A 10,209-nucleotide genomic window follows, 5' to 3' on the forward strand; every position below is an offset into this window, starting at 1 on the left:
GGGTGACACCGTGTGGTGGAAAGTGGTATCTACCTCACCACTTCCAGTCAAGCACTCACTCCATACTGTAGTGGGGTATACACTACCAGTACTGGACTGGCAAGGTCCCACCTACAGTTATGGAGTTTTTTTATTTAAATATATGTTGACTGGTATTTGATAACATTTTGTCTGAGAATACAGACCACATTGAAGATATATTTTAGTATTATCATTATTAGTAGTAGTATATTATTAGTAGGCTAAATTATTAATGATAGGCTAATTGATTAATTTCATTGCTGTAATTCTTTGTTTTATTCCAGTATTTACTTTTGCTTTCAATATCATTTCTTGCTTTTATTCTCAACGTTTTGTTTCTCTTACTACACTTCTAATTGTTCCGTTATCTCACACTTTTATCCTAGAATAAATGGTGCTGTTGTCGTGAAATTGTAGTAATTCTGATGGATGCTGTGGATGACCTGCTGCTCCTCTGTAAAATGCATACAAGGCAAGCCCGTGCAGGGCTGTCCAAGAAACCCCATCGACGAGACAAAACTCGAGGCGTGAACGTGGCAGCCATTTTACATCATCAAGAGTGAATGACTGAAGCCGGATCAGTGCCGGGAGTTTTACACTTTTTCTGTCTTTTAAATATCACATTTATCTTCCTAAATAATCAACACCATACACGTTGGTGATCCAGCGGCAGGTAGGGCGAATGCTATTAATTGGTCACGTGATTGTTGCTTAATTGATTGCTAAAAACTCTGAATCGTGTGGTGCTGTTTCAAACAATGTGGAAACTGGTGGTGGTTGGGAGCGAGTTCTCCAGACCGGCTTTTTGAAAATGGACTCTTCCTATATGGCGGCACGTTGACAAACCACGCATCTAGCAGGCTAAACCTCTAGCTTTCAAGGCCTCGTTATATCTAATTACATTTCAAAGCCATACTTAGGCAACCGGTGAAGTCCGTACCGACAAATGACGTTGTAACAATGGCCTCACTTAAATTCCGTTCGAATTAGCATGCTAGCTTAAGCTAGCCTATTTTGACAGATCATGGAATTGACATGCTCATTGTCATCGTATGCTAAGAGCAGCTAGCTGGCAAAAGCCACTTATCTTGGTAAGAATTTTCGATCCTGTGATACTATTGTACTTACTGACATGCTTACTGCCCAGTAAAATATGAAATGCAGATGCATTCGTAGAAAGTGCACACTAAAGCGTTATGTTATTGTCCTGATGAAGGTCTCTAGTTAGCTCGATTGCCGTAACGTTAACATTAGCTGTGCAAACTAGCCCGCTAGCTAGCTAGCCTCAACGTGTGCGAGTCAGTCCCTCCCCGCTAAATCTAACGTTATCATTAACGTTAACATTGGATAAAAACAATCTATTCCCAGAGATTTGTTAATGCTAGTATACAGATTTGAAATTCAATGTTGTTTTGCACGAGGGGTTTACGGTTACTTTTAACGGTGCAGAAATGTTATAACAGAGAAAGCACGTGCTTACCGATATGAAATTGATTTGCAGACATTACAAGAGAATGGTTGCAGGATATATTTAGGGTAACGACAGCGAAGTTAACGTTAGGCCAAAGCAGATTACCATCCACGTTTTGCTAGCGTTGCCGGATTCAGTAATGTGAACTAACAGTAGATTGCTGCTTTGCACAAGTTCATGCCTCAGTTTCTTTCGATACAAACACATGGGAAGTTATTGGTAGGTTAGTAGTTAACGTGATAGTGAGGGTATTTACGTTAGTGTCACAATATGTGCTGTCAAAGTGTCAAGAGACTAAATGCTAAAGGGTGCATACTTGGTCAGCCACCGGAAACCAGGGCTCACTCTCTGATGGAACACGTGTATCAGCTATCTAGCCTGTGCTGAAGTCAGCAGTGAGAAGGTAAGCTAACATGTAATTTAGAGACCAAAGCAGAACAGGCTTCTGCACCAGCGGCGACCAAGAGGGCTGTGATACAGGCGTTAGCAAGTGAACTTGGCCCCATTTGCACAAACTTCTTAGCCCAGAACAAACCAGAATGGAAAATATTGCCACATGGACACAAACCCTGTTGTTTTCACTGTTTTACAGTATGTCATTCAAATGATTTCTGTGGGGAATTTGGTGTGTGCATTGTCTGTCTTGAGCGCAATGTTGAAACATCTGTCAACTGCCTATATACAGGTTTCTGGGCTTCTACGTCATGCAAGCTGAGAGCTGCAAGTGTTAACTTGGGATAGTTAAAAGTCTCCAGACTGTGATGGACCACATAACCATGATAACTTGTTTTGAACATGGCAAATTGCCCTTTTTATTATAATTCATGCTTAATATTAAAGTTTCACTATAGCCAAGATTATAAATGGTCACACTATTTATTGTCTTTTTTTAATGATTTTCTTGACAAGTCTGAGACTTTGCACTCTCCTGAACACATCCCAAGTCTTGCCCTTGACCCAGGATTAATTTGGCTCATTGCATTTACACAGATTTCTGGAGACATGGCCACAGAACATATTAATGGAAATGGTCCAGAAGAACCAATGGACACCTCTGCTGCAGTTACCCATTCTGAGCACTTCCAGACTTTATTAGAAGCTGGTTTACCACAGAAAGTTGCTGAAAAACTAGATGAAATTTACATAGCAGGTAAGGCACAATGAATATACTTGCATATTCAAATATGCAATTTTCTATGTTTAACAATTTCTTGCATGTATTGTTTTTTTATCACCTTTTTGAATGGGGGAATTGGGATCCTGAAGCAACTTTTTGTGGTTTCCTACCAAAATGGGTACTGCAGTGCTACAAAATATTAAATTACACATTACTAGTGTGAAAATGTGTAAATGATTGCAGCATTTGCATTCCCAACATGGTTGCATGATCACTGGTGTCAGGGCGAATGAATAGTCCTCTCCCTGGGAGTGTCTTGGTGAGCCTGTCCAGTCTCTCCATTCATTTCTATGACGTTTCTGCATCCCCTGAAATAATTGTGGCGGGATGAATAGGTGTAAGTATGATGTCAGCTACAGCTCAAGTGTCTGTTGCTTTGGTCAGATCATTACAAGTTTGTGTGGGGTGAGCTGCAGTGACAAAGTATAGGGGTCATTTTAGGACTTGTTTGGTCGGTCAGATCTCGAAAAGTACTGGTCTGGCTTTTTCAGCCAGATGGGGCCGAGGCAGAAAGAAACAATGGCAGCAGCTGTCTAGTGTGTGGCTGCCTGGGACAGGTGATGGCCCCTCCATAGAGGAGAATGCAGACCGGCTCATTAGAAACTCCCAGCCACAATATAGAGGGGCACTGGCATATCGAGTTGCACTGTCACATCTGTTGTGATTAGTTCTGCAAAAACGTGCTGGTTGTGGCGTAAAGTGCAGCCTGACTACTGAATACAGCTCCATTAGATTGGACTGCTCCCGCCCCTCACTCCTAATTGTAGCTATCATAATTTTTCCATTTTATAGTTTAAAAGTTGTTTGTTATGCAGAGTGACTCGCATGTATATGCATCTCTTAAGTCCTTTCTGACCTTTAGTTTCTGTGTTTGAGTAGTCATGAAAACCTTCTCTGTCTTTCTTATTAGTAGCTTATCATTTCTCTCTCTCCATCCTCCAGGTTTGGTGTCACACAGTGACTTAGATGATCGAGCAATTGAGGCTCTGAAAGAGTTCAACGAGGAAGGTGCTCTGCAAGTCCTTTTACAATTTAAGGACAGTGACCTCTCACATGTTCAGGTATGAGTGTGGCACTGTTGGTGTATTGTTTAGATAAAACATGGACTGTACATTTCTGATGCCTTCATACAAAGTGGATGATTGTCTTCCGCGTAGTGTAATATATAATGTCATTATGTATTTGGGTTGGTGGTGGCGCAATCGCTTTTAGCTATCATTGATCTTACCTTCAAGACATGTTCTCTCTGTCTTGTGTAACAGCTTTTTCTTTTTCGCAGGGCCAGGAATCAGATGTTGTCCCAATGACATTGACATGTTTAATGATTGTTCGATAGTACTCAAAAACTTTTTTCTTTCAGAACAAAAGTGCCTTTCTTTGTGGCGTGATGAAGACGTACAGACAGAGAGAGAAACAAGGGACCAAAGTGTCAGACACCAATAAAGGACCAGATGAAGCCAAAATCAAAGTGAGAACTAATTTTATGTTTAAAAATGGAGTTGTACCAGATTGAATGCTTAGGACAACATGTGTGAGCACTGAACCAGTGCTTTTGATTGTAAATATATAGTTCATCTCTATAGCCAGAATGCCGTTTGACAACAAGACACATTCAAATAAGAAATGCCGTCTTTTTCTTACATGGTTTTAATGTGCTTTTCTGTAAGAAGACTTTGATTTATTTAATTCATGGCTGTTTAACAACATCCTTATTTCTTCTCCATGCTCTTATAATCAGGCTTTGCTGGAGAGGACTGGCTACACACTTGATGTGACAACAGGCCAGAGGAAGTATGGAGGTCCCCCACCAGAGTCAGCCCACTCAGGGGCACAGCCAACCATCGGTACAGAGGTACAAAACTTTAAGTTGTACCATTCATTAAGCATACTAATGCAACAATGATGCACCTTAGTTTACTTTCTGTTTGTGGTTGGTGGGTTAGTTGCAAGTTTTGGGCCAGGTGCATTTAGGTTTTCATATGGTGTCCAAATGATGAAACACTTATTATCCTCTGTAGTAACCATGGTTACACTGATAGTTTACCGCTAAGAGCTGACTGGACACTTTTTTTGCTGAAATGCCATCAATCCCTTGTCTTTATCTTACTTGTCAAATTGAAGAGTTGCTCTCATGCACCATATTTCCCTTTCCTCTCAACCTGGCAGATATTTGTAGGTAAAATTCCCAGAGACCTTTTTGAGGATGAGCTGGTTCCGCTGTTTGAGAAAGCTGGCCCCATCTGGGACTTGCGCCTGATGATGGATCCTCTCAGTGGCCTGAACAGAGGCTATGCCTTTGTCACTTTCTGCACTAAAGAAGCTGCACAGCAGGCTGTCAAATTGGTATGCCTACTCCACTGCATGCATGATCAGAAAGAAAGAGGCTCTGATGGAAGTTTTAGTTAAAACAACAGTAGGATTTAGGCAAGATAACTAAACAAGCTCATGTAGTGTACAATCTTCTTAAGATTTGTTAAACATTGCTTATTAAGGAGACAGTAATCTTAACTAGCTGCCATACACTCTATTGTGTTGATTCTGCTGTCTTTTTTTTTTTTGGTTTTCTTACTTACACTACCCTCCATCTTTTCACAGTGCAACAACAATGAAATTCGACCAGGTAAACACATCGGTGTATGCATCTCTGTGGCCAATAATAGACTGTTTGTTGGCTCCATCCCCAAGAGTAAAACAAAAGAGCAGATTGTTGAAGAATTTGCAAAAGTCACAGGTGAGTCAGCACCATCCTTTCTTGTTTCATTCCATATGATATTCTGTCGTTCATTCCTGCATTTTAATACTTTTTGCCTGTTAGAAAATGTTGATGAGATTTAACTCTGCAAAGATTTGTTATGAAAGAATCAGTGGGTGAAGCTTTGACAAGCATTTCCTGCTTGTGTCCAAATGATGACCTCATTACTATACTGGAGTGACTCATGTTACTATGATGGTTTACCGCTAAGATCTGACTGGACACTAAATGTAATAAACTCAGTTTTTTGACATCAGGGGTTAGGTGTCTCATGAGTGACGGGGAAAAAGAAAATCAATGTAAAGTTTACAGCTACTTGCTGCTGAAATGAATTGTTTCTATTTTTAAATCAAGCCTTTAAATTGTAGAATTCTTTATCTTAAATTATTGTATCGTGATTGTCGCTGTTTCTAAAGGCAGATTTTATGTCACTGTCAATAACTGTCGTTATTGATGATTTCTGTTGAATAAAACCAGTTAATCACTTGCTGTTTTTTCTCGACCTCTCCCCCGTGTCCTGTCTTTACAGAGGGTCTAAATGATGTCATATTGTACCACCAGCCAGACGACAAGAAGAAGAATCGGGGCTTTTGCTTTCTGGAGTATGAGGACCACAAGACGGCAGCTCAAGCCCGCCGCCGGCTGATGAGCGGCAAGGTGAAGGTGTGGGGAAATGTGGTCACTGTGGAGTGGGCTGATCCCATCGAGGACCCAGACCCAGAGGTCATGGCCAAGGTAAGGCACAAGGCCAGAGGTGTATGTCAGACCAAAACATGTTTTCGTCATGGCACTCACCTGCAGTTGTATTTGTTCTTCTTTCTGCAAGAACCTTGAACCTTTTGTTTCCATTACCAGGTCAAGGTGCTGTTTGTGAGGAACTTAGCAAGCACTGTCACAGAGGAGATACTTGAAAAGGCCTTCAGTCAGTTTGGCAAGCTGGAGCGGGTGAAGAAACTGAAAGACTATGCCTTCATCCACTTTGAGGAAAGAGATGGTGCTGTGAAGGTATAAACAAACAAAACATCACCGCACAGACATACAAGATATACATCATCAACCTCAAGTTGTTGTACTTGCAGTGAAAACAGAATTTTATAATCCTGATATATTTTTCAGGCTTTAGCTGATCTCAATGGCAAAGACCTCGAGGGAGAGCACATTGAAATCGTCTTTGCCAAGCCCCCTGACCAGAAGAGGAAAGAGCGCAAAGCCCAGAGACAAGCCGCTAAAACACAAATGTAAGAGAGAACAATGCAACGTATGAACTTTTAGCTATGCTGTTATCAGGTTTAAATTTTAATAAATGGCAGGATGCCATGTTAATGTTGAGTCTGTGTATCCTCCTTCAGGTATGATGAATACTATTATTACGGACCTCCCCACATGCCACCACCCACGAGAGGCAGAGGCCGAGGCAGCCGGGGAGGTTATTCTTACCCTCCTGACTATTACGGCTATGAAGACTATTACGATTACTACGGATATGACTACCACAACTATCGGGGTGGCTACGACGACCCATACTTTGGCTACGATGACTTCCAGGGGTCTGGGAGAGGACGAGGAGGGAGGGGAGGGATCCGTGGCGGTGCCAGTCAGACCAGGGGCCGTGGGTCCATTACACCGAGGGGCCGATTGGGCTTCTCCCAACGAGGAGGCCCTGGAACAAGCAGAGGTAAATGAACAGTTTGTGTGATATTGTTAGTTTTAAATTGGGTAAAATCAAATGAGTCACACTGTGGTGACTAATGAAGCTTTGTTTTTATGTTCTACATCATTACTGCTCACTAGTGTCAAAAGAACTTGCTACGTGGCTCAGTTCATTTTAAGTCAATGTTTTTTTTTTTAAAGAAGTGTAGAAATCACAGAAAAACATTTCTACGTGGCTCTGTCTCGGTCTTGGCATATGTTGTGGTCCAATTATCAAAGCACACCGCTCAGAGGAATGACGTGAATGTAAGCGTTATAGTAGATTTGCAGATGAAAGCAGCTGTAGTTAGTTGTTGGGAATAATTATAAGGGCTGCACAAAACAAATGACACCTGCTTATTGGCTTCATAACAAACCCCTGACAGGTGTCATCTTTCAGAGCGCACAGCTTGTTTACCAGCAGACAAAGGTCATTCACAGCATACCGTATTTTTAAGGAGGCCGGCTGAGTCTCACCGTAGAGGCAAAACGGTCTTCAATCTAAATTTCATACCATTTAATCAAGTTTGTCGCTGTGCAGATTGATGGGAATGTGTGCACCATAGGGGTCCGGGTTGTTTTCCCTGCAAAATTCTGTACTAAATTAATCTCTCCTTTCAATTGTCCAGCAGGGAAACGGGGCCGAGGGCGGTCCTGACCTGTCACAGTGGATACTGACTTGATGTGTGGGGTTACACCGTAAGCTGCAATGGACGTAAAGAAAAAAAGAGCACGACAAAAAGGTCCAATGATATTCCAGCCTTACAGAAGAAGCATCTCCCCTCTCCCCATTTTTTGTTTTCATTTATTTCTGAAACTGCCACCTTAAAAAGATGACCGGAGGATTCTGAATACTCGCCACAGCCTCTTTGCCCCGAGCCCTTGTACCCAGCCCTGATATGCAGGGCTTTATGTATTGCCCTTACAATCTACCCCTTCCCTGTCCCTGAACATGCCATTTTTTAAATAATTATTGAAGAATTTGCACTTTTTAAGTTCTTAGGTTTGAAGTGGCTCAAAGGAGCTTGATGCTATTGTATATTTTTGTGCTAATCGCAATTTTTATTGTCGGAATATCCATGTTAATCTTAATCGTTTGATCTGGATGTTTGACAGAGAACATTTGCAGGTTTTTAGGGTGTACCCACCTGGCATGGATAAGTCAGGCATTCCAGGAAAGTGGTTCTTTTCAGAACTTGTCTTTAAAGGGTTGGTTGACTACCTCAGTACAGAGGACTAAACTACCCGGCCTGTACTGTAAATAGGGAAACTATATTGATGAAAGCAGGGCTTGTTTTCATACAAAATATGCACAAGAGCTGCAGTACAAAAACGATGTACTTAATGTAATATAGTCATTTCAGCTGCAGCTCTGACACTGCAAACAGTCAAACTGGGCATGCAAAACAATCTCATATGATGAGTCTGAACAAGCCCTGCTTTTATCCTATTTTGAACTGAATTAGCCGCCTTGCTTCTTCAGAGTATGTAGTTACTGGTTGTATAGTTTTTCGGATAAAATGTTACTTTTGTAAAGGCTTCAACATCACAGGCATCCAACTGCCTTTGATTAAAAAAAATGAAAAACATAAATAATGCCCTGCAGCGTCCCTTTTTGTGCCACTGTATTATTCCAGTTTTTTATATTGATACAGTACATTTTCAAACAACATCAGAATAATGTAAAACGACGTAAGCCAACCCGTCATCAAATAAAATCATGTTAATCTTGAATGATCCCTTCCCAGCTCCCACAGACAGCGACTATGTAAGAGATCTTTCGAGTTAATCTTGATGGATGAGTGAATTGCCATATTGCCCAGCCAGTGAGCATGTGTGCCTAATGTTAGCTGCCACGATTTGGTGAGGGTCATAGTCACATAGTGGTAGAAGGGATACTGCAGCGAATGATTTCTATTTCCGGGTCTAGCAAAGAGGAAACTGCTCTTCAATCCCAGTTTTCTATACAGTTAACTCCCTCAATAAAATCATAACAACCACCTTTTGAAAAAAAGATGTTAGCAGTTTTAAACTATTGTTGGTGGCCAACAACGTTTTTTGCATTCCTGCAAATAAATTGTTTTATACTGTAAAATGGAGGTGAGTGTAACTTATTTTTGTAATAAAGTTTTTGATTTCTATCTGTGTCTTACTCTTTGGATAAAATCTTAATAAGATGCAACTTGCCTGGTGTTTGATTCAGTTTAGCAACAGGCCTGTGCTTTTGAAAGTGCTCTTGTACCTGTGGATGTCTTTCTCAAACTTCTCTGTCTGATGTTGAGAAATTAGTTTAAAATGTGCAGCTCATTGGTTAAAATGACACACTTTGAGGATCAAGCTGTGAAGTAGGTGGAAGAAAAGGGGCATAGGACATACAATACATACATAAAATATAAAGTAATGCAGGTTTTAACAAACACCAGTATGCAGTTTATTCTTAAATTTCTAAATTGTAATGGATGAAAGAGGAAAAACATGGAAGTGAGTACATCATTAACAATTGCAAGTGAGCCATAATGCAAAATACTGGAGCTTGAAAACTGAAAACTATAAGGAGTATCACTATTCCACCTGTGCTTTTCCTGTCATGACAGGTAAAATTGTGTTTTTAAAAAAACTGGGGACACAAATGTATCGTTGGTGAATCGAGCTTTCACTTTAACTTGAGCCAGGAAGTGTGGTTGTAAAATAGTACCGTTTGGGCCATCAAATGTATTGATCTCCAACCGTCCAGGGAACGGAGAGCAACACGGGCCGTTGATTTCCTTCACTATTAATTTCCAGCTGGCCAAAGTACACTCCCGACCAGACAATGAGTGTAACGTTTGTCTTAATCACAACAGGTCTATAGTCACGTTTAAGGCTGAGCTGATTTGTAAATAAGTGTTACTGTGGCGTTAGCTGGCCGACTCCAACAGTCCCGCTCAGCCGTTACTCATCAGTTCCAGTTCAATCTGCGGCGGCTACTACAGCGGAACTAATTAATTAGCGGTTATGCTAACAATAAGATTCTGTCTACGTTAGCCAGCCAAAAAATGTAAAACCGATATTCAGTTTCCGTGTGTAGTTTTGCTGAGTAAATTAACGCGGTAAGTCATT

At 41.0% G+C, this 10,209-nt stretch overlaps 1 protein-coding gene across 2 annotated transcripts; it reads left to right on the plus strand.

The window, feature by feature from the left end:
• The first annotated feature begins 564 nt into the window (after positions 1–564).
• LOC121618177 (heterogeneous nuclear ribonucleoprotein Q-like) lies at positions 565–9,251 on the plus strand. 2 transcript variants are annotated; one of them, XM_041953516.1, is made up of 12 exons: positions 565–694; positions 2,483–2,642; positions 3,612–3,730; positions 4,030–4,137; positions 4,408–4,521; positions 4,836–5,012; positions 5,265–5,400; positions 5,951–6,156; positions 6,277–6,426; positions 6,538–6,659; positions 6,771–7,096; positions 7,740–9,251. In XM_041953516.1, the coding sequence occupies exons 2-12, from the start codon at positions 2,495–2,497 to the stop codon at positions 7,766–7,768; spliced, it is 1,635 nt and encodes a 544-aa protein (XP_041809450.1). In that variant the 5' UTR covers positions 565–694; positions 2,483–2,494; the 3' UTR covers positions 7,769–9,251. The 2 variants fall into 2 exon arrangements, with proteins under 2 accessions (XP_041809450.1, XP_041809451.1); XM_041953517.1 differs by lacking the exon at positions 2,483–2,642 and having other exon boundaries at positions 583–694.
• Positions 9,252–10,209: the final 958 nt, after the last annotated feature.

Source organism: Chelmon rostratus, chromosome 15 (genome assembly GCF_017976325.1).
Source record: "Chelmon rostratus isolate fCheRos1 chromosome 15, fCheRos1.pri, whole genome shotgun sequence".
NCBI lineage: Eukaryota > Metazoa > Chordata > Actinopteri > Chaetodontiformes > Chaetodontidae > Chelmon > Chelmon rostratus.

Excerpts from the sequence above, each read along its gene's own strand:
- LOC121618177 (XM_041953516.1), top strand. The coding sequence starts at position 2,495 with ATGGCCACAGAACATATTAATGGAAATGGTCCAGAAGAACCAATGGAC. Across the intron at positions 5,013-5,264 it reads CACAGCAGGCTGTCAAATTG|TGCAACAACAATGAAATTCG; the intron begins GTATGCCTACTC and ends ATCTTTTCACAG. Across the intron at positions 6,427-6,537 it reads AAAGAGATGGTGCTGTGAAG|GCTTTAGCTGATCTCAATGG; the intron begins GTATAAACAAAC and ends TATATTTTTCAG.